Source organism: Crinia signifera, chromosome 2 (genome assembly GCF_055691185.1).
Source record: "Crinia signifera chromosome 2, ASM5569118v1, whole genome shotgun sequence".
NCBI lineage: Eukaryota > Metazoa > Chordata > Amphibia > Anura > Myobatrachidae > Crinia > Crinia signifera.
The window spans coordinates 353,769,958-353,794,958 of NC_139218.1; the positions used below are offsets into that span (position 1 = coordinate 353,769,958).

Below are 25,001 nucleotides of genomic sequence, written 5' to 3' on the forward strand. Positions count from 1 at the left end.
GCTGCGCTCGGCACACTATTTTATTCTCCCACCATGCCCTAGTGGATGGTAGGGCATGAAATACCGCCTGTCGGCACATGTCGGCTCAAAAAACAGTGAAAAACCCATGTCGACCTTATGACCAGTCGACCTTCCTCATGTCGACCTTTATGCAAATTCGACCTTAAGTCATGTCGACCTTGGCCCATGTCGACCTTAAGTCAGGTCGACCTTCCTGCCAGTCGACCTAGTGGGGTCGACCTAATGACTGTAGACCTAAATGCAGTCTGACGAATGACCGCATCCCTTATACACACAGCAGCAGGCTCACACATTGCAGCTTTATAGTTCATACCCTGAGAAGCACAGCAGCACTCACACAGTGTAGCTTGCTATGTCATACCCTCAGCAGCAGTCTCACACACTGTAGATTGCTATTTTCTACCCTGGGCAGCACAGCAGCAGTCTCACACACTGTAGCTTGCCACTTCATACCCTGAGCAGCGCAGCAGCAGTCTCACACACTGTAGCTTGCTATTTCATACCCACAGCAGTTTACACATTGTAGCTTTATAGTTCATACCCTGAGCAGCACTCACACACTGTAGCTTGCTATGTCATACCCTCAGCAGCAGTCTCACACACTGTAGATTGCTATTTTCTACCCTGGGCAGCACAGCAGCAGTCTCACACACTGTAGCTTGCCATTTCATACCCTGAGCAGCGCAGCAGCAGTCTCACACACTGTAGCTTGCTATTTCATACCCACAGCAGTTTACACATTGTAGCTTTATAGTTCATACCCTGAGCAGCACAGCAGCACTCACACACTGTAGCTTGACATTTCACATCCTCAGCAGCACAGCAGCACTCACACACTGGAGATTGCTATTTCACACCATAACCCACAGCAGCAGTCTCACATACTGTAGCTTGCTATTTCCTACCCTGGGCAGCACAGAAGCAGTCTCAAACACTGTAGCTTGCTATTTCATACCCACAGCAGCATTCTCACACACTGTAGCTTACTATTTCATACCCTGAGCAGTACAGCAGGTGTCTCCCTTGTCAGAGGACCCCAGAAAGGAATGGGAGGGGCATGACATGATGCAAACTGTATGTTGAATCACAATCAAGTGGTTGCTGCTTGAGACTTAACCACCCTCCTCCCCCCTTTTGCTGACTGATTTTAAGCGCCAACCCCCCAAAATATACTGGTAATATATTACAAAACTGACTTGCAGATTATTATACTTCTGTGAAACTATAAATATGGAAATAAAAACTACTACTACTATGCTTATATCACAAATGTGCCAACTTCCATTTGTCTTAATGTGAAACATATGAAGTACCTGCAAGGTTGTCAATCTCCTTCTCTTGCAGCAGACTCACAGCATCATCATCCCCTTCCAGCATCAGCTCTGTTTCAGCATTCTGATTAACTGCAGCCTGGCTTCGGAAAGTCTTCTTTGATTTCATGACATCTTCCTCTGTGCCTTTAGTACACACAAAATAAGCAAACGCAGAACATTAGTAGCACGTAAACAGCGGCGGGCTCACCTGACTACACACAGCAGCAGCAGCAGCAGCGTAATATGTCACATAGCACAGCCAGTATTCCTCTCACCAGTCTCTGCTGCCTTGGGAAACATTTTATCTTTGTCAATATATTTGTATTATGTCTACAAGTTTAGAGGAAAACCGTAACATATGGACATGAATCAGTACATACAGGACATTGTATGTTGGATATCAGTGCTGGGCACAGTAGAGAGTGATATACAGATCACCAAACCTTCTCCTTAAATCCCTTTTAATAGCCCCAGCTTGGGGCATCAGGGACTAAGCTGTGCCATGCACCCAGCCACATAGTTTGTACATAATGTGCATCAAGAGGATCCAGGACGCTAATACTGCTTTCACATTGCAACCCTGCTTTCAACCCATTTTTGTAAACAGGTCAAATGCAGGGTTGCCGACCCTCCCGGAATTCCCGGAAGGGTGGGCAACCCTCCCGGAATCTGGGGGACCCCCCTGAACCCCCCCCCCCCGAATCGCGGCATGTAAATGCCGCAATCTGCGGGTCTCAGAGGAGGGGGCGGAGCTAAAATGGCACAATCGCGTCATTTTAGCCCCGCCCCCTCCATGGATATCAGTCATTTCTACTATTTCCCGTAGTGGTGGCGGGGCTTAATGACGTCACCGTCGAGCCCCGCCCCCCGATCGGGTAAGAAAAGTCTCCTCTCCGGGCTTCTCCCGGAGAGGAGCATTAAAAAGTCGGCAACCCTGGTCAAATGCCAGTTAAACCCCTTTAACATTGCATGTTGTAACCAGTATATTACTGTTTATATACCGGTTTTGTACCTTTAACATTCAATCCGTTTCACCCATAAAAAAAGGCTTCTTTGCAATAAAACTCTATTAAACAATTCCTGCTTGTGGGCAGTGACAACATGCAGGGAGACAACCAATGACCCTTGTGCAGATTATCATGTGTAGTTCAAACCGGTTCTGGGCAATTCAGACTGCAGGAAAAACCGTGTAGGATCCTGCTTTTAAAACGTTTTCAAATGCCGGTATTCTGTAACTGGTAAATTGACTGGGGACCTTTTACATTGCAGCTGGTACCGTTTCAAAATGCAAAAAAACGGCAATATACCGGATTACAAGTGCAGTGTGAAAGAGGTATAACCTGGGGGAAAAAAGGTAAAAGACTCAGGACTGATCAAAATGAACCACGCCATGCAGCGTTGTTCTGCTAAATCCTAACTCCCCGGAACACAAGAAGAGATCTGGATGCAGCTACGATGTGACACAGATGCAAAATCCACTAATAAGCACCAAAGTCATGGCATCACTAACTGTGACATGTGTCTGTCATGTCGTATGATGCACAACACATGTATGAGTATGTGTGTTTGGCAAGGACCACAAAGACACGAGGAGGAAGGAACTGCCCAGATGAAGGAAGACCATGTTTGCTTTGAGCACATAACAATCAGTATTAAACAAATAAAATGAGAAAGAAGCTGCCTATTTATCTCATTGCGCTGTAGGTCAGCGACCTGTCCACAAGGAGGAGTTTCTGAGTGAGCGTATACATCCACACGTGTATAAGTAGAAAACCCCTATAACTGGGACTAAGTGCCCCTAAAAAGCCCCGTTTGTAAGACTGCCAAACCTGATGTTCAGGAATAATTACCTCTATAAGTGACACGATTGCTGTTAGGGGATGTGGTCATCAGGTCCCCAGTGTGTAGGTTGACAGTCAAAAAGGTTGACCACTATCGGTTGACTCTCAAAAGCTCAACACAATAAAAAGGTCTACATTGGAAAGGGTCGACATGAGTTTTTTTTGTTTGTTGACATATATATATATATATATATATATATATAACAGAATAAAAACAGCGCACTGAACCTCTAATGAACCTAGGACAAAATTAAAGTCCACAATCCGTAGCAAAAGTCCAATGCCTTTGAAGTATAACACTCAGGGTCCTTTAACCTGGCCGCTCCGTATCTCACAACAAAGGTTTAACCTGTATCCAACGGGTAAGGATTTTCTAGAGAAAGAAGAGAACGGGCGCTGATAGTGCATGAATCAGTTTGAAAAACGAATTTTTATTATTCAGCACAAAGGTAAAAGCAAGTGTGGATAAAACGTACCGACGTTGGCGGTTCTCATTCACCGCTGTCAAACAACATGAAAGTGGTGCGATGCACCTGGTGATGGAGCCGGTTACACTCGTCTGGTCTCCAGGGCCCTCTGACGAAGTTGATACGAAACGTGTAGGGGCGTGGCCTAGCGTCGTGATCAATCCCACTACTGCTGCTACACGTTGGAGACCAGACGAGTGTAACCGGCTCCATCACCAGGTGCATCGCACCACTTTCATGTTGTTTGACAGCGGTGAATGAGAACCGCCAACGTCGGTACGTTTTATCCACACTTGTTTTTACCTTTGTGCTGAATAATAAAAATTCGTTTTTCAAACTGATTCATGCACTATCAGCGCCCGTTCTCTTCTTTCTTTAGAAAAAAAAAATATATATATATATATATATACAGGTTGAGTATCCCGTATCCAAAATGCTCGGGACCAGGAGAATTTTGGATAACGGATTATTCCGTATTTCGGAATATTTTTATATTTCAATGATGTATTTTGAAGTATCTTGCATGCTTGCTGTATAAACACATAATATACACACAAATATATTTTATTACCACATAAAATACACACAAACATATTTTAATTGTTCAAAAAACAAGGTTTCAAAACGTGAAACAAAATGTGTGTACTATCTCAGCACTGAATTTGAATGCCAAGCAATCATTGTCTTGCACATATATAGTGCCAGTTACATATCATGTCCCCAGTGATGCTGTTACATATGTCCCCAGTGAGTTTTTAGCAAAAAAAAAAAATTTTTTCACTTTCTGGAATGTCCGTATTTCGGAATAATTCGGATAACGGATATCCGGATACGGGATACTCGACCTGTATATATATATATATTTTAATGGGCAAAACCATAAGGCCATGAAACCCCGAGCAGCATGCAGAACATAAAGAAATAATATAATCGATAAGGCACTATTAGGAGTCCAAACGAAGCTGTCAATGGACTCACGTCTATCTGCGACTAGAACATGTTTACTGTACGCGGACACCTTTCTTTAATGCTTTATTCCAGGAAACTGGTCTCTAGAAAATTCTCTATTTTGCTGTATAGATCAATTTTATTTGCAATGCAATTGTATGATCTATCCTTTTTATCTGGTTCAAGAAAAACTTCTAGAACTCAAAAATAAAAAAATGAATTCCATTTGCTTTATTAATAAAGCCTAATAACTTTGTGGACTGGTCTGTATAAAAGGTGCCCCAAATGCAGTACAGCACATTATGTATTGATATAGAAGCAGTATGATGTGCGACTACCTCCTCTTATACAGTAATGACTCTACCTAGTGTTTTCTCCTATACTTACTGTCCAGCTGTTGACTATAAATTTGTCTCAATCAAATGCAGTTTATCTCAATGAAATTGATTTGAAGAGTAATATCTCATAGACCGAGGCCAGACTTGTTTTGCAGAGGTATGAAATAAACGTTTATCTAAATTAACGGCTTGACTAGAGGATCTTTTATGAATTAAGGTCACATTAATCAATATAAGAAGCACAGGAAGAATGAGGTCTCCCAAGGGCGGTCTCATTACATGGCTTGTAAAGACTGTCCTCCCACAAAACTACTATAACAGTCCACAAATCAAAAGCCAGTTATACGAAGGAACTTGGGTTTTGTTTCCACGTCTCCCTCTATAACCTCATAAAGGAACTAAACTTAATGCACATTACAGGAGAAATTAACCATTATAACCCCTTACAGTTTTATAGAGGTAGAAACCTAATAAGCCAAATAAGTTGTGTCAGCTGTTTGTGTGTTAGACAAATCTATGCCAGTAAATGTGTACATCACAATGTGCCTGTCTCTTCGTTATACAGACCCCACCAGGGCTGCCGACAGGGGGGTGCTGTGGAGGGGCCCAGACAGCTGCCCACAGTGACAGTGGCACAGTGCCACCCCCCACACCGCCTACCCCACCCAGGCACGCACAATACACAGTGCAGTCTGCAGAGCGCCAAGCCTAGGACACAGAGGGGTTCTGCAGGCTGCACTGTGCAGTCCCGAGAAGATGCACGCAGAAAGTGGAGGCGCGCAGGAACATGACGCGCCGCCGCAGCTAGGTAAGTAATGGTACTCGGGCGGGGGAGGTACTGTGGGGGCTCTGTACCCCGCCATAAAGAAAACCTTTATTTACTAGCATCAAATATTTCAGAACAGAACATGTATACTGTATACCGCATCATGAAGCCTGCCCAGAACGCAGTTGTGCCTCCAGAGTTGATTGGATAAATACGAATATGTATCTATGAATAAATCTCTAATTCTACAGTTATTAAAATATTTTTAGCATTTGATGTACTTTTATGTGAGTTTTGGAGCTCTGGAAATTCCAGACGGGCAGGAGATCTAGAACACCAGTCATACTGATACAAAGGAGGCTGCAGAAAATGGCTGTGATTTAACGGACTTCAGAATACACAAGGGCAGAATACAAGGCGATGTTTTGTCCATGGAAGTCATACGCCAGTCATCCATCTTAATTAGTACATTCTACCCTGTATGAACTGCTGAGAAGGAAGCATCACAGAGATACTGCTCAGAAACTATTTCTATTAGTGCTGGATAATTATAATAGCTTGCCAGCAAAGTCCTCACATAATATTGTTGGGAAGCATGGAAGACCAGAAAGATTTCCATTATTCAGAAATGGATAGGTTGCTACAGGTTACAGCAACTCTCTCCTGTGAAACAAGTTAAAAAAAAATGCCCCAAAAGGGATTTGAGCACTAAAACGATGTGATATTCATGATTAATATGAATCTGCGATCCCGGCTCTTCTGGCTGGCTCCTGATAATGGAAAAATAGCTCTCACAAAATGTCTGCCCCCTTACAGCAGACACTTTTTGAGGATGCTAGAGGAGGCAGAGGGTGAGGGAAGGAGGGATCGGAAAAGAGAGAAAGAGGGAGAGAGATGATGCAAGAGAGACATTGAGAAAGGGAGAACGAAAAGAGAGAAAGGAGAACACGATTGTGGGGGGATTCAGACCATGCAAAGTAAATGTACACAAGGCGAGAACATACAAGTTCAATGCAGTTGGGGCCTTGGTAGGAATCAAACCCAAGACCACAGTGTTATGAGGAAGAGCTGATAACCTCTATGCTAACCGTGCTGCAATACACAAATACATGTATGCAACACAACACATACAGCTAGTAAGAATATTTGCTTCCAAAAATGATATATTATCTTCTATGGACATTTCTTCTGGATGGTTACATTAGCTGTATGGATATAAAATATTATAATACAGGGAGCCCTCTTATGTCCAGAAACGACCAAAGGGCAGAGTAGGATAAGGTCACACATGGCGCCATTAGTGGCTGTTCACTGTTAACGAAATAGAAGAGCACCACTTGGTTCATCGAGAAATATTACTAAAGCACCTCGAGTCCTATTGGAAAAAGAGCTCTATATAACTAAAGTAATAATTATTATTACATAAATGAATTTATGCGCGTCTACAGAGTGTATACATGGCTGCCATTCAGGGGAGAGCTGGACTCAGCCGATTGCTGCACCACACGGTGTCTCTGATAAGGCAATTTATGCGGAAAGCTGGCTTTCATCTCTAGAAAAGGCTGGCAGGACGGAACGTTATCCTCATCATCGTGTTACCTAAATGTATGACAGGAAATCCTAATGTTTCCAAACATCTGGAAAACTACTTCAAGGGAACCTCTTTTTTTTTTTATCCTTTTGAAAGATGCTTTTCCTAATAGTATACTGGAGATTCTGCACATCAACAAATCCATTCTCCAACTGCAGTACAGAATCATCAATTCATTCAAGATGTGAGGACGATCTGCGGGATACATGTTTGTAATGTGAACACCTCGGAGAAGTTTTCAGTAAAAGTCTGTGATTAGATTTCTCCCTTTGTAAGCGGCACTCAGTGCAATCTATAAAACACTGCTGAATTCAGCAGAACAGTGTTGATGACATGCTCTGTAGGATAACATCGCAAGTGATGACATTAATGTGCAATAATCCTAGAACATAGTTTTCTGAGCGCTCTGTGAGATCATTACGGAGTTAAAGTAGATCACAGTTTCAGTACAACACCAAAATACAACCCCTTCTATCAGATTATTAGAATGTATTCCAGATGTAATCAACACTCCACCAATCAGATCACTGCTGACTACAACCCCTTCTATCAGATTATTAGAATGTATTCCAGATGTAATCAACACTCCACCAATCAGATCACTGCTGACTACAACCCCTTCTATCAGATTATCACAATGTATTCTAGATGTATGCAGCGTTCCACCAATCAGATCACTGCTGACTACAACCCCTTCTATCAGAGTATTACAATGAAATCCAGATGTAAGCAGCGTTCCACCAACCAGATCACTGCTACTATCAAGTTTACTACAATGTATTCCAGATGTAAGCAGCGTTCCACCAATCATTTGCACACAGTCAGAAGTGGAATAAGGCTAAGTTGCCATAATTAGAAAGATCAATATTAGTGTTCATTATAGCACCCACCAACTTTGAAAACCCATGCAGTTCCTCTTCCCTGTCTGGGGTGTCGCTGTCTCCTGTAGTGCTTCTAGCACAGTGTGGTCTGAATATCAGCATTGATATGCAAACCAGACCTGTGCTAGAAACACCACAGCAGACAGCAACACCCCAGTCAGGGAACAGGAACTGCCAAAGATAGCGGGTGCTAGAATGAACACTTAATATAGTTTCACCTGAACACAATGAATGTTGTATCATACTGTACATGTATGTCACATTAACAGCCAAGGTTTGGGGTTTCACCCAATGGTCACAGAATAATTTTGAATCATCATAGACCATTCCCTTAAATATGTTTTTCGAAATTAAGCAATAAACAGACTTCTCCTAGGGGTGCAGTGAAATAAAAGGCTAATTGCTCTGGGGCACTGCAATACTATTGAGCAAAAAGGAGAGTAATCCGCACAGTCAAATCTTATATTGTGATGATCAGATGTTCCCTTAAAAAGGAATTGCCATTAATTTAGGCTTAGTGTATATAGGATAGTGCTGCCCAGGATTTATATAGTCATATAGCAAGAAGAAGAAGAAAAAAATCCTACAAGGGGCACTCCTAGCTGATTAGTTGGCATATTCAGCACTCTTTATAGTTATCTGCTGTCCCAAGAAAAAAAACATATTAAAATTTAACTTTTATTGTTTATCCATTTAAAAAAAGCTGCGAAATATGTTAAAATGATTGTGAAAGGTGCAAATAAAGTGACAATAAATTAAAATAGAGCTGACCGTTGTGTATGTGTATTTTATTATAGTTCAATGACTATCATAGAACTGTGTAATGATGTTTGCAGAAAAGATTTGTTGCTTTCAATAGCTGCAGCTATTAAAAGCAACATTGTTGCAGAAATCTGTGACCAATAACTGCAACTTTATAACTCATTTACAAGACTCTGAGACTTTCTCCAGATAGCTAGTACCATATTATTTGAGTGTGGTGCAGTGGCGGAACTTTCCGGGGGTGGGCCTAGGTGCAAAAATATAATTTGGGCCCCTTCCTACACCCCAACCCAAGTCCACAATGCGCACCATGGCTGTGGGTGACAGGAAGAAGCAGGGGGAGGCAGAGTGTGACAGAGAAAACAGTGGGTTACAGAAAGATGGTGACAGGAGCAGCAGTGGGCCCCTTAGTCCTCAGGGGCCCCGGTGCACTGCACCTGCTGCACCAATGGTAGTCCCGCCTCTGGTGTGGTGTCCTTTAGTTAATAGGACATAATATTAACAAACCCTTTGCAAATCTTTTCTGCAAACATCATTACACAGTTGTATTATAGTCATTGAACTATAATAAAATACACATACACAACGGTCAGCTCTATTTTAATTTATTGTCTCTTTATTTGCACCTTTCACAATCATTTTAACATATTTCACAGCTTTTTTAAATGGATAAACAATGAAAGTTACATTTTAATGTGTTTTTTTTCTTGGGACACCAGATAACTATAAAGAGTGCTGAATAAGCCAAATAATCAGCTAGGAGTGCCCCTTGTAGGAATTCTTTCTTCTTCTTGCTATAGCACTGCAATACTAGTAAGTTTGGGAACTGTTAGATAATTCTCTGCAATTCCCACCAGTGTATATATTGTTGGTAATGTATATCCTGGGAAAGTGTGTGAACATAAAGGTAGTCCATGTGTTATGTACTGAAAGAGGAGTGAAGCAGGAGGAGATCTGAAAACCGTTCTTCAAATATCCCAGATTAATCAGTGCACTTATTGGTTAAATGGAAAGTATTTGTCAAAAGCTGTTCTCAGATGTGCAGTATCCTGAGTTACTCAGAGCAGCACTGTAGGGAAAACAGTCACCAGAAATAGCTGTCACTAATCAGCCATCCATCATATAGGGCTGGGTGACTTATTACATCACTGGATAGTCATATCAGCCTCCGCAGCATCACTGCAATAATCCCTTGTTGACTGTGCAGCATCACTGCCATACTCCGTATAGGCTGTGCAGCATCACTGCCATACTCCCATACTCCTTCGGGGGCCATATGTGAAAATTTATCTGGCAAATTGTCCTGCTGCAGCCGTCCCACACTCCGGCGGCTGCTGCTGAATTGGACTGACAGTCTATGGCTGCTGTTGATTAAGAGAAATCTCACGAGAACTACGACCTCTCGCGAGAATTCCCCTGTACTTGACTCACGGCAAAGCCGCCGGGCGGGTGGGAGGGCCACTCAGACTGGCTACGGGGGCTGCATACGGCCCCCGGGCCTGAGGTTCCCCACCGCTGCTATAGGCTATACAGCACCACTGCCATGCTCCCTTTAGGCTGTGCAGCATCACTGTCATACTCCCTTATAGGCTGTGCAGCATCACTGTATAACTCATAATAGAATGCAGGGTTAGCTGCAGAAGAGGAAAGTTTTTGTTACAATCCAGGGGGAAGGTCAGGGTTAAAGCCCTAAAAGGTGTGTGTGTGTGTGTGTGTGTGTGTGGGGGGGGGTGTCTGTGTTAGAGGGATCTTGTTAGTTGGTTTTTATTTTGTAGGTCTTAGTTCCCTGTATTGTTATATTACACATTGTAACCTATATAGGGATTCAGTATTGAATCCCGGCGGTCGGGATCCCAGCGTTCAGAATCCCGATGCCGGAATCCCGACAGCCGAAATGCCGACAAGGGGGGGGACGTGGATCGCCCCCCCTTGCGGGCTCGCCGCGCTCGCCACGCAGCGGGCCCGGTGCCTCGCTACGCTCGGCACACTAATTTATTCTCCCTCCAGGGGTGTCGTGGACACCCACGGAGGGAGAATGTGTCGGCATTTCGGCAGTCGGGATTCCGGCGTCGGGATTCTGAACGCCGGGATCCCGACCGCCGGGATTGTAACTGCATCCCCTATATAGAGTGCAGAGCATGGCTGCTTCAGGTTGTGGGTGAATAGAATGAACAATGTCTGAGTAAACAATGAATATATTGACACCATATGGTTCAACACATTAACAATGACAATATGGAAATTATTGACATACAAAAAGTTGGCAATTTTTTGTTATTTTAGCCAAAATCTAACACTGACTCTCCCAGTAGCCTAACCCCAACTGACCACCTTGGTGCCTAAGGGTGCCCATACACGTTACAATTATTGTATACAATATCTCATCGCATAGGTTTTGCAATGCGAAGAGATGAGATCTAGTACATATAGTAGGTGCAGCACATACGTTTTGAGCTGTGCGATGAGATGTGTGACGGGAGCGCGCATCTCATCGCACCCAGCAATTGTACCGTGTATGGGCACCTTAACCACCCACTCCAATACCCTAACCTTCTCCCGACTGCCCACTCCCATATCCTAGCATCCCCCTAGTGCCTAACCCTAACTGTAAACTTCCATACCCTTTCCTTTCTAGTGCCTAACCATAAGCGCCCATCACCTCCAAACCGTCCACTCCGATACCTTAACCATCCACAAACCGTCCTCCACCACACCGCCCACTCCGATACCTTAACCATCCCCAATCCGTCCACTCTCATACCTTAACCATCCACAAACCGTCCACTACCATGCCCTAACCATCCGACTAGTGCCTAATCCTAACTACATAATCCCATACTCTAGCCATCCCCTTAGTGCCTACTTCTAACCACCCACTTCCATACCCTAACAATCCCCCTAATGTCTACCCATAACAATCTTGAAAATTCATCTGTCAACGTTTTGTCAAATACATGTCGACGAAGTGGTGTTGGAGGTAACCTGCCTCCTAATAACTAGTTTTAGCAAAATAAATTGATCTGGAAGCACCAATGTGGAACTCTGTACATATTACCTGGAATACAATAGGGTGGCAACAAGATTGGATTTCTCACTACTCAATTAAAACCTACTTTATTACACCAATAATGTGCAGTGTAGCTGCCGCACTGAAGGTTCTGCATTCATCAATACGAAACGGGACACACAAACTCAGTAGCCATAGCTCACTGGGAACAGACATCAAGGACACATTGAAAGAAAAAAAAATGGATCAATACAAACAAGCTTTTCATTTCATGCTTGCCCAGCTCAGGAGGGCTGACAATATACTCTGATTATAGAAGTTACCTTTGCGTAACACAGGAAAGGTTATTACGAAAAGCACTGGGAAAGGAGCGTTCTATTCACTGACAGGGCGGCTAATAAGAGTTTGTCGTGCTTCACAGACACATTAGGGGCTCAAAATTAGTTATTTAGCCATAACTACAATTATTCAAAAGACAGGCTTCCCATAACTAGAGTAGATGGAACTTGAGGAAAAAGAAAGATAAATTAAAAATCTAAAAATAAAACATCAGAGGGGAACAATTATCAAAGCTTGAAGAGAGTACCAGCCAATCAGTGCTTAGAGTTATTTTTCAAACACAACCTGCACACCTCCCAACTTTTTGATGGTGGGGGTCGGGACTCCCACGCGCGTTCCCAAAAAGGGGGTGTGGCCTCCGAAAAGGGGAGTTGCCTTGTGGGATGACACGTCCTCTGGCTGCGCCCCCATTTTTTTGCTGAACAGACGCTGTGCGCATGCGCACGGCGTCTGTTCTTGTCAGGCTGGGGGGACTCCCAACTGCCCCCCCCACCTCGGGACAATGGCGGCCCTGGGCGGGACGCAGGAACGTCCCCGCGGTAAGCGGGACAGTTGGGAGGTATGTACTATGACAGGAGCTGCAAGTTTCTATTTGATCCCTCTCTGCTTTGCTACATCTCCCCCATATACAGGTCATATACATATTTTCCAATTGTCCCTATTTAAGCGAGACCGTCCGCTCTTTGGACACTGTTCCTGATGTCACGCCTGCGGTTCGCAGTGTCACATGGGCGGGGGAGGGACAAAGCTTGTAGTCTCCATACTAACACCTAAGTAAACTATTTTGAATATATAAACCAACAAGTGATCAGGCTGTATAGATGCCAGACAGGCACCCCAAAATAACCCCAGAACATCATCAAAGAACGGAAACCAGATAGGGGTGTATTCAATGCGGCCGGCGAGGGGATTAAATGGCAGGGATTGCCGAAAACAAGCGATCCTCGCCATTTAACCCCCGCGCCAGCCGATCACCCTATTCAACGCGCTGGTGAAATCCTCGCTTTCAGAGGACAGCAAGGATTCCCCCAAACATCGAGGCTCGCGGCTAATGCAGGGAGCCCGCTGCATTTAGGAAAGGTTATTACGGAAAGCACTGTTTTTCGCCAGTTCCAACACTAAATCAACAGTCAGAATGCAATGTTCAGACTGTTGGAAAGTTCCTGGTTCCGGCGAAATTGGCCATGGATTCGACAATGAACATCAGTTTCCCGACAAAACAGTTTATAAAGAGACAAAAACTGACAGCCTTCGATGCTGTCGGAAACTGCAGCATTTAATAGGCAAGTGCCGATATTTCACCCTGTGGGAAAAGCTGGGACAGATTGAATACCACCCTTAGAGTCACTAAAGGCTATTCTTGTACGAAGAAGAATCTGAGCTGTGTATAAGGATATGCTAATAATCAAAAAAGTATCAGAGTTACAGAAAAAAAACCCGAAAACATACAGAAAACGCATAAAGGTGCATTGTCCTAGGTTCTGCTTTTCTGTAGGTTTTATTTTTTTTCTGTGACTGTGATGGTTTCCACGCTATGGTTATGTTCGGGGTTCTTTTTGGGTGCCTGACAGGCATCTATACAGCCTGATCTCTTGTTTGTTTATATACTCAAAATAATTTGCTTAGGTGTTTAGTATATAGACTACAAGCTCAAACACTGATTGGTGCGTTACTGTGGGCAGCCCCGGGTGGGCCAGTGAGGAAGGAGGATGGTGATGTGTTCCACCGCCTTCCTCCTTGCTCGGAACTGGTACCCCGGAGGTAGCTCATATTCGCACCATCCCACCTCCAGTAGGGATATGTCTGCGCAATAAACCCCCCCCCCCCCCCCCAAAAAAAAAACAAAAACAAAGAAATAACAGGACACTGCTCGGATAGACACACGGCTGATGGTGCTGTGCACTGCACCAACAATACGAATTCTAGTCTGCAGTAGTTGAGAGAAGGATTTATTCTTCAAGGTCAGAAAGCACTGAGCAGACATCTAGCTGCTCTCTGGGAAGCCTGTCAGCTGCAGCCATACAATACCTTACCACTGCCAGACAGAACCCTGGCTGATTAACTTTGTCATGCCTGCTCTGTGATGGTGTGCTAGATTGGCTGATCTCTCCTGAAATCACACTTACTTAAGCTGACGCTGATAATAAGCCGCGCAGTGGAGACTGCAGACATTGTGTTCTATGCATTAATATTTCCGTGCAGTTTGTTTAGTGACAACCACCAAGAGTGTGAGGGAAGCAGACTAGCTTCTTATAAGGAACCGTTAACCTAAAATGTCACATTATACAAGAGAGTACTTTAGGATGCTACCACCAGGTCGGTTTGGTGTCCTGCCAACGCTTAGTAAAAAAAATCGTGATAATTATCATTAAAAAACACAAGTAGGGCCTGATTCGGAGCCTTGCGGTGAAGTTCTTAGTGTGAGAGGATTATTTTGTTTGATACTCTCCGAGGAAGCCGCTGATGTTGTGAGGCGGAGAAACGCTAAGGCGTTCATGCTATTGGTACCAGTGCTCATCTGTGTTGACTACTCTGAGGGTGGATCCAGACCAGGCAGAATGGGAGTGCTAACCAAGCCGGGAGCTGCGAACCTTTTCATCACCATCCAGGTGGCCACCCGTGCACACTTTTATTCATACTTGGCTGATTTTCACCTTTCCGGGAGAAGCCCGGAGAGGCAACACATCAGGGATGAAGGGGGCAAGGCTGACATAACTTGGCCCCACCCCCATGGAATAAAACTCTGTGATTCCAGGGCCGCGGAGAGGGGGCGGGGCTTAAATAACTCAAAATGCCGCTATTGCATCTTTTTTGCCCGCCCCCTCTCCATGGACCCGCGATTTGACGTAATTGAACCAGCGGGGAAGGGGGGAGCGAGGGCTCTGGCCAACAAGCGGGAGACTTGTCCACCTTCAGGGGGGCCGGGAGGCCGACCCGATTTTCGGGAGCCTCCCAGCCATTCTGGGAGGGTAGGCAAGCCTGATTTTATTTAGCTGGTGTAAATCCAGCAATAATTATGGATTGTAGCATGAGTGGTAACTACACCAGTACTACCTGATGCTGATGTGCTTTGTTTAACACTACTAACTGACAAGCAAATAACTATTGCAACAGAACTGTTCTTCCATCTTCATAATCCTTCAGTTCATGCTCTAACTACCTATGAGACTTTATTTGGTTAAATATTTGACCATTAGATTAGTTAGTTAGATTATTATAACTCATCAACTAACTTGACTAACTGGCTTTATACCATCAGCCTAACACCAGATATGTATACTTTTAATTGCTAGTTCATATGTTTTATTTTGATTGGCCAATCACACAATTTTTTAAAATAGTAATAATTTATAAAAAATGTTTGTAATTCTAGCGCAGTCTTGTCTTTTTCATTGGTCTTGTGTTTTTTTGTGGTATGAATACCCACACGCGACTAACAAGCCCAATTGAGCACTCTTATGAGATATATATAATTAGTTTTTATATTTAATTTGTTTATTATCTGGTTTGCTTAACACACTGGACCGTAAACTGGACAGGGAAAATGGCGGCGGGGCCCGATTATTGCTGTCGGGGAAGACAGCATTGAAACAGGGATCTCGGCAGAACGTGCCCGACTTCACATGCAGTCAGTGACGTTCTGCCAAGAATGGCTGGGAATTGACGAGCTCCTGACCGCAGCTCGCCAATTCCGGGCCGCTTCTCGCGGCCACGCCCCCACAGTGCTCGGCAGGCGGGACATTGAATCCTGCCTGCAAAATCTCAGTCGAGCAGACCGAGAACGGGACAGGGTCACGGCTGTCGGGCCAGCTCGACAGTCGTGACCCTACATCACAGGTCTTCAACCTGTGGCTCTCCAGATGTTGTGAAACTACATTTCCCAGCATGCCCTGACAGTTTTGGCATGCTCTTATAGGAAAAAATGTGGCAATGCATGTTGGAACATGTAGTTTCACAACATCTGGAGGGCCATAGGTTGAAGACCCATGCCCTACATTGAATACCCCCATTAATATTAAAGCGCTATTTCCACATTTTGACTGTCGACATAATGGACATGTCAACAGTAAGAACATGTCAAGATTTTTGTGAAATAAAGTGACTTGTATGATGGCAAAAATGGTACGTGTTGTACTATTCCAGTACCCCGGCAAACCCATGGGAGAACACACTACTATATTCATGTGTACAGTGTACCTAAGAATATACATATCTATATGTAGCTTTGAATTTGATTCATTTTGTATATTTGTGAACACTGTAAAACATGTCCCGATCACACCTCGTCCAGTGTACATCATTCAAAATACACCCAAATACCAAACTTTAATTTGCAGTAAGTGAGTGAAAATTAGAAAGAAAAACAGTTATTAGGATTGGCTGCCTTACAGAGGGATAAGGGTCTGACTTTGAACTTCCTTGCTAATTAAAATACAGTAAATCAGGATTTGGACTCAGATAAACTTGAATCACAACTTTTTTTTCCCCTTAGCTTTGGCCAGATGTTACACTGTAGCAGCCTGACAGAAATGTGCGCTATGGGCCTCGCTCACAGATGGAAGCACACAAAACAAGGAGACATTTGCTCCAAGCCACAACCATTTTGCACTACAGGAGGCACACTTAGAACATGCAGAGGTATTTAGGGGCATATGTATTATAATATGGTGTGTGCCTATGAAAACTAAGAATCCTCACGGCATATCACGGACAACATTACTTTTTTGTTGTTAAATTTGACCAATTTCAATTGCCAGGACGTGGTTAGCAGCCCGCCCCCACAATGTAATTGCTTTACTTCTTTCTTCGGGCGCTGTGCAGCTGCTGTGCATGTGCTGCATCCCGGAATAATGTGGAGAAAGCTGGCAAGGGGGGATGCAAGTGGCACTATTTTACACGAGTACAGTCTACTTGTGCAAACGGAACAAACAACGGATGTGCAAACCCCAACAGATACAATGCACTTTACACATTAAACCAGTGATCGGGCAAACTAGTACATGCCAGAGCCATTATGAAAATAGACCACACATTAACCTAAATCTTCCGGCTCTACCATTAGGCAGCTGCCTAGAGGTTCCAGAATCTGAGGGGCTCCCCTCACCATGACAAATTTAAGGATGCCTCTGAGAGGGGCATTCTTGTTGAAGTTAATGCAAGCAGCAGGTGTTGAATATCTAAGACGCCACATCCACACGTTCACCTGAGGTTCTGGAAAGTGGGTATTTATTTGGGTAGTGGTGGTAGTAAGCTGAAGCTTTGCCCAGGTTGCTGAAAAACCTTGCACTGCCCATGTTAATATACTTAATCAATATACATTTAATCAAATGAATGTAACTGAATCAAAAGGTACTGTTAGAAGGGATAACATCTGATAACAAAACAGTAGCTAGGAGGCCCATAGGTGGCCCGTAAACAGCCACTAGAACAGCCTGCTTCTTATCACTGCATACATTATACACAGTGGAGTAGCCTTCCCTTTGGTCATTTACCTGTGGATTCCCACGTTACTTGATCATTGCGCTCAATAGCCAAGGTCCAATTTACAGAACTGAATTGGAGGGGAAGTTAATGGGGACTGCCCACCGCCGTCTGTAGTGTGACGCTCTGCTTGTACATTGTCACACAGTTTCCTTCACTGATTGGTGCAGAAGAGCATTCAATGCATATAGATCATTTATAGAAAGCAATACTGATAAGTTCTTTCTATCATTTTACATAATGACATTGATTGGTTCCTATTGGAAACTCCTGTACTCTTTAGCAGGTTTAATACATTTCCCTCCATTTAGCAGTGATAAGAAAGGACAAGAGGAAGCCCAGAAGACTACCAACAGCACAGGAAGTAGTACTTGCAGAGAGCTCTGTGCTGCCCTTTAAATTCCAGCATGTTGCCCCACTTACCTATTGTCTAAGCAAAGCCTGAAGAATAAGATATTTACTAAAGAAACTGCTGTAAATGATCATGTAGGATGGTAGATAACACTGAAGCAGGACACACAGCTAGAAAACATGCACTCTCTCTTTTTGGAAGCGTCCATTCATAACCAAATCCTTACTTAGAGAACACATCTGATAATTGAAAATGTACTTTAAAACATAAAATAAAATGTATTTGAAAAAAAAAAAATTAACAAGAATTAATTACCATGAAAAAAAACCCTGTCTGCCTCTAGCTCTTTTATTAATCACATTCCAGCACCAGACGCTGAAAGTACATCAAACTTCACCAAACCCTTTTCACATGACAAGCTCATAAATTATTCAACTCATTAGTATCACCAAGAGGAATAGAAATAGCATCAGTGCAAAAGACGCATTTAAAAAGAGAAGGGTCAAGTTAAAGTTTCTTACACTGATCTCCATGTGTTCAAACTTCAATAAGAGGAGCACATCTGCTTTCCGAAATGTGAAATTACAACAAAAAAGCCTTTCTTTCTTTGTAAAGTCATGAAAAGTACCAACATTGTAGTGTCCTGCTAATTTGTTATAACCAAATCCAAGTGGTGAGGCCATTAAAAAAGATTCTGAACACACAAAGCAAATTTGAAACAGTGAATAAGAAGTCGGAACATCATACTGACCATATTCAATGGCAGCCTTTAACCGTGCATCCGAGTGCGTTGATCCGAATGCGTTGCGTACGAAACGTCTTCTCCGTCGTAGATCGTCTTCCCAGTAATCCAGTCTCCAGAAATCGTGAAGTTGGCTACAAAATGCAGAGAAACGTTGTTAGGAGTGGCAGACAAATCTGGCCATGGTTTCATAGATTTCAGGATACTGTCCGCTTGCCATAGCGCAGACCAGTACAAAGCCGCACAGTAAAAGCACGAACGATTCTTGGACCTAGCAGACGTGTCCAATCTATGGGCAGAACCAGTATTCTTCAGAAAGCAGTCTATTAACTCACTCAGTAGCAGAGAAATCATCACGTCTCTGTATAAGCAATGGCTACTTTGATATGGTTATACAAACAGTGCCTGAGTGATTGATAGGTTGCAGTTTACTGGATACTAGTCCAGCCTATACTATATCGCTACCCACTCTGCCCAGGAAAGAAATACACAGTAAAAAATATATATAGTGATAACAATATATCTGAGAACCAATAAACATAAAATCATTTTAGCAAAAGAGTGCAAAACTACCTATTGGTAGATTAGTGTTTACTTGTCAAACATCTTGAAGTAGCCAGTTATAAATCACGTCTTACACTGCTAAAAAGCATTTATCACGAGCAGCCCATTTACTAATTCTGCATCAAATTACAGATATTAATGACGCACAGCTTGCTTTCTTTTACAGTGGTTTTAACATGGCTTGTAAATCAAAGGGCAATCTTACTATAAACAGTTTGCCTTTTAATGACTACGAGTCCCTCAGCAGCCTGGAATTTCTACGCATAAAATATGACACACATGAATTTGGTGGAACCATGATTAAAATAATGTGCTGAAATATTCATTGGAATGATTCCCCACTGCCCACAGCAAGCTAAGGAAATTGCAATTTTATTCATTATTAATAACGCTGAATTAGAGTTGCAAAAATATTCCAGCGTGTGGTAATTGTTGTGGTGAGTTATTAGCCCCGTACGAACATGGTGGTGGGATGGCTTTATAGCTGCTAGTGAAAGCAAGCCATTACCGGGCAGGGAGGGGAACGGCTTTTGTATTCTCTAATACAAATTGCTTTATCTTGAGCAGCTTGTAAATTGTAGACATTTCTAATAATTGGCATTGGCAAATGCACAGATACTGTTATTTAGTTTTACAGGAAATGATGAGGTAAAAATCACCAAAAAATTAAAAAGCTTGCAATACCCGTACCACATGAAAGGGTTTTTCTTATGGATTTTACTTGAGGGAAAACTATATGGTAATTATAGTTTTCAAGTCAGGTTTTGGCCAGCAAAAAATATTTTGTAGAATCATATGCTGGACACACACCCAAATGTGTCATACCTCACCGCTCAATGACCTCACACCCACCCCCTCGCCAGGATCCCAAGACATCGTATCGTGGAAGGATAATCACTCATAGACAATTGGCCGGACTAGATGGATCAATATGTTCTTTCCTACAGTCAAATTCAATGTGAACACCATTGAATGAGGGATTTGGGAAGGGATAAGAGAATGGTGCATGTTATGTTTGTTATACCATAGCCCTCTTCCCCTGACTGTTTATACTCAGGCTGATATTTTGATTACCCGAAAAAAAAAAAAATCGGCGGGTGAATATTAACGATGTTTCGACTTTTTTTTCTCCGGGCTATCCAATTTGGACACCTGAAAACAACTTTTTTTCGTCCAAAAACACACCGTTTACAGTGAAGCCTGTTTTCTGGGATTTTGCTGCGCCTGCTGATGGCAGGTGAAAAAAAAATCCCTGATAAGCCACGGCATGCTCCAGCTTATTTGGGCTAATAGAATAGCCCTGAACTAATGTAAAGTGCTGAGGGTTGGTCTGGTGCTACAATAATAATAATAATCATATTAATCATAATAAATCTAGAGGGGAAAAAGAGTGGCTAAACTAAAACTAAAAGATGAGGTGTAGTAGAACACTTCTTTATCTTGAAGCCCCCCCCCAATGTTCTGCTACCATTTGTGCATGAGATGTGTACTCTGCACTCTGCCCCCAGGGCATTTAAATAAATTCACTCATTGGTGACAGAAAATAGGTATGTTTATAATAACCATATCATATCAATGTACAAATATGAATATTTCAATTACACAAGTCCAAATATTATTAAGAGTGCCCACAATTCTTGGTTGTCCTCAATGATAAGAAAATGTTTGGAGCACTGCATTTGGAAATGGGAGGAAAGCATCATATTTGATGGCCTGGTACATATAAAACTTGTTGGCCAAAAGCCTATGTATCCAGACACACAAAACCAACAAACAATGCAGGATATGCTGCCAATGCGAATGCAATGGATGTAGTTATCGGTGACATAGGAGTTACAGCGTGAAGCCAAGGCCTCACTTTCAGTCACTCAATGGAAGCCCATTTGCAGATGAAGCTCATGAGGCTGGAGAACAGTGACAGATCGTTCTGCCGCTGTACAGGTTCTGCACCAGCACACAGCGCGCAGTACAGGACACCAATTACACAGACTGGAAGTTATCATTTGCATAATTATGTCTAATTCACAGCTTTGCCGTCTACGCTGAGTAACACTGCACTTTCCCTCTGTATAGTGTGCCAGCTTGGATTGAATTATACTATATTAAAACAGCAGTGGGTGTTCCGAATTAAGGATAAATTACATGAGGGTGTAATGGTATTATATCAATTAGCAGGATTTATTTTGAACTGGTAAATTAATCAAAGAGAATGCTGGGAAAATCTGTGTGCTTTTAAGCTCTGACTTTCAATTCGGTCACTTTAAATTTATATTTTTTGAAAAACGTTGGCTTGATGATACAGTATGTAAACAGAGGCACACATTAATAAAGCTTGGAGAGAGAAAGTACCAATCAGCTCCTAACTGGCACATTACAGACTGCATTTGAAAAGTGACATTTAGTAGTTGATTGGTTGGTACTTTATTGCTCTCCACTTAATCTCTCCCCAAGCTTTGATAAATCTGTGCCATGGGTTTGTATCTTTTGCAGTAAGTGCAATATATACACCAGTAAGTTAGGAATGGTTACCATGACAACATGAACTGAATGTGAGATCAAGGTCACAAAGTGCTAGTAAAAATAAAAAATAAAACACTTTAAAGTTAAATAACATCTCAGTGCAAACTGGTTTGAGCTGAGATGTAGTACAGGTTGAGTATCCCTTATCCGAATATCCGTTATCAGAATTATTCCGAAAACCATACATTCCAGAAATGCTAAAAACTTACTGGGGACATCTGTACCAGCACTACTGAGGACATGATACATAACTGCCACTAATATTTGCAAGAAAATGATTGCTTGGCATTCAAATTCAGTGCCTGACATAGTACACAAACTTTGTTTCATGTTTTGAAACCTTGTTTTTTAAACAAATAAAATATATTTGTGTGTATTTCATGCAGTTGATGTGTTTATACAGCATAAATGCAAGATACTTCAAAATATATAATTGAAATATAAAAACATTCCGAAATACGGAATAATCCATTATCCAAAATTCTCCTGGTCCCGAGCATTTTGGATAAGGGACACTCAACCTGTATTGCTATGTTATTCCCAAGCAGGGGTGTAAGTTCATACGAGATGCCTGGAGGTGGTATAGATAGTGGTGTCTACCCACCCCGCGGTCCTCTCCAAGGGCCTTATTTAGATCTGAGCTCAGTATAAATTTGTTTGGAAAATGGGCAAAACCATGTGCACTGCAGGTGGGGAAGATGTAACATGTGCAGAGAGAGTTAGATTTGTGTGAGTTTTTTTTTTTTTTTTTTTTCTGTCCAGGGTAAATACTGGCTGCATTATTTTTACACTGCAATTTAGATTTCAGTTTCAGCACACCCCACCCAAATTTAACTCTCTCTGCACAGGTTACATCAGCCCCACCTGCAGTGCACATGGTTTTGCCCATTTTCCAAGCAAATTTGTACTGAGCTCAGATCTGAATAAGGCCCCAAAAGTGAACCAGCAGAGGCAGCAGTGTGGGTGTGTTGCAGGAATGCCTCACTTGGGCCCTTATTCTGATCGGTGCGGTGTTTTCCGCTTGCGGTCGTACCGCCGATGTTTGTCGTCTGCGCATGTGCAGAGGTCACTCTGCGCATGTGCAAGCGGGTTCGCCGTATGTTTTTTTTAGACGCCGCACAGGGGGCGGAGAGGGGCGTGAAGGGCTACTTAGCCTCATTACCCTATGCATACGCCCCGCGTTTCATGGGCGTTCCCATGCAAACGCTGGGCGTATGCATGGTAATGAAGCCGTGACGCATGTGTAGGGGGCGGGCATCTGACATCGCCGGATGTCAGCTGCCCGCCCCCATACATGATTTCATACGGACAAGTGTCCGTGTGGTCTAGGGTGGCGGGAGCTGGTGGAGCGTGCGGCCCTGCATTCGATGGTCGGCGACCATCGAATGCAGGGGCTGCTCCCAAGATGGAGGAGGCGTATCCCCGTCCACTTTCATGCGGACCGCCACATATCCGCGTACGGACGGAGGTGGCGATCCGTATGGAAGGCGGGGATTCGCCTGCACGGTCCTGGCCGCATATTCTGATCTGGCCGCACAGATCAGAATAAGGGCCTTGGTGTCAACCTGGTGCGGTCCACACCCCCTAGTGATGCCGCGGCCTCTTTCCTCCAGCAGCCTGCGTACCAGCCAATCAGGGTGCTGCAGGCTGCAGTTTTAAATATCATTGGACAGCTGAACCGTCGTTCAGCTGCCCAGACTATCTGTGCAGCACAGGCACCATCCTAACATGAGCTGTCAGTGCACTGCAGTAGGGAGGGCATCGGCGCAGATCGTATCCGTAATAGAGATCCGATCCACAGCAAGTGGCGGCCACGGGAGACCCTTTCAGAGTGGGGGGTGGGGTTTCGGGTTTTTTTTTGCTAGTGCCTGCTCTCTGTGCCCCCCTGATGGTTAATGCCCAGCGGCAAAAGCCTCCATTGTCTCTGGGAGTTACGGCACCGTTACCGAGTATGAGAGGTACAAATGGAAATGGTGAATAGACTGTCCTAGACCATTCTATAAACTCTGGTGACACATGTATACGTTCCGTAAGTGCCTAATAGTAACAGCTAATTAATGCATATAAACCCCCGTGTGAGGTCACTTCAGCGGAAAAAAAAAGTCATATTAAATTCCTGGTCAACTATACACCCTCCTACTGTTTCGGACTTGGATAAAAGTACATGGTTTATGATAGATTTAACACCCTAATGAATTTTCATCAGTCTCAAACACAGTTTTTCAGGGAGTAAACCCCCAGGAACTCAAGCTCAAATTTGTTACACTTTTGTCATAAAAACTATATCCCATGAGAACTTAAAACAACAACAACAACTATCATCTATATTGCCTAAGGCAGATGAGTAAGACCCCCTTTTCTTTTGTCACGACCCTTTTATACACTTAGAAATACAGTACCTGAGAACCAATGCTGACCAACTCCTTTCTTAATGATGTATATGTTCATACATGCCTATTAAGAATTATGGTTCAATGCTGGAGACTATTGGACTTTGGATCCTGATGTTATCTCATTAATGGCCAGATGTACTAACCTTGAAAAGTGATAAAATGGAGAGTGATAAACCACCAGACAATCAGTTCCTAATTGCCCTGTCACAGGCTGGGTTTGAAAAATTACAGGAAGGAGCTGATTGGTTGATGGTTTATCACTCTCGATTTTATCACTTTTTAAGCTTAGTACATCTCTCCCTTAGACTTTTCTTCACATCCTATACCACATGAAGTCTGGATCTAATAAACAACACCTGGATGACCTCCTTTTGGACAAACGCCCCCTTCAAAGACAATTTTATATCTTTTAGATTTTGGACATTTCCATCTAGAACTATGTATATAATTTTTAACCATATCCCACAAAATTTTGCTATGCCTACTCTAGAATTGTGTTTCTTTACAAATGTGTTTTTATGCTTGAACATTCAATAAACATATTTGCAAAGAAAAAAAATAAGACCCGTGTGACTTCCACAAGTAAAATGTTACTTAGAAAAAATAATTTTTTGTGTCTGGGGGTTAGAGTACCCCAGTAACTGATCCTTGCCACTCACTTTACGCCACATATTA

The 25,001-nt window shown here is 43.0% G+C and overlaps 1 protein-coding gene across 7 annotated transcripts in view; it reads right to left on the minus strand.

Annotated features, from left to right (window-relative positions):
- Positions 1-25,001, minus strand: part of NBEA (neurobeachin) — a 564,577-nt gene that overhangs the window by 174,256 nt on the left and 365,320 nt on the right. For all 7 annotated transcript variants that reach the window (XM_083169798.1, XM_083169794.1, XM_083169792.1 and 4 more), the window contains 2 exons: positions 18,859-18,983; positions 1,335-1,478 (listed from right to left, as the gene is read on the minus strand). In XM_083169798.1, coding sequence (XP_083025924.1) covers positions 1,335-1,478; positions 18,859-18,983 — 269 coding nt within the window. The remainder of the gene's footprint in view (positions 1-1,334; positions 1,479-18,858; positions 18,984-25,001) is intronic.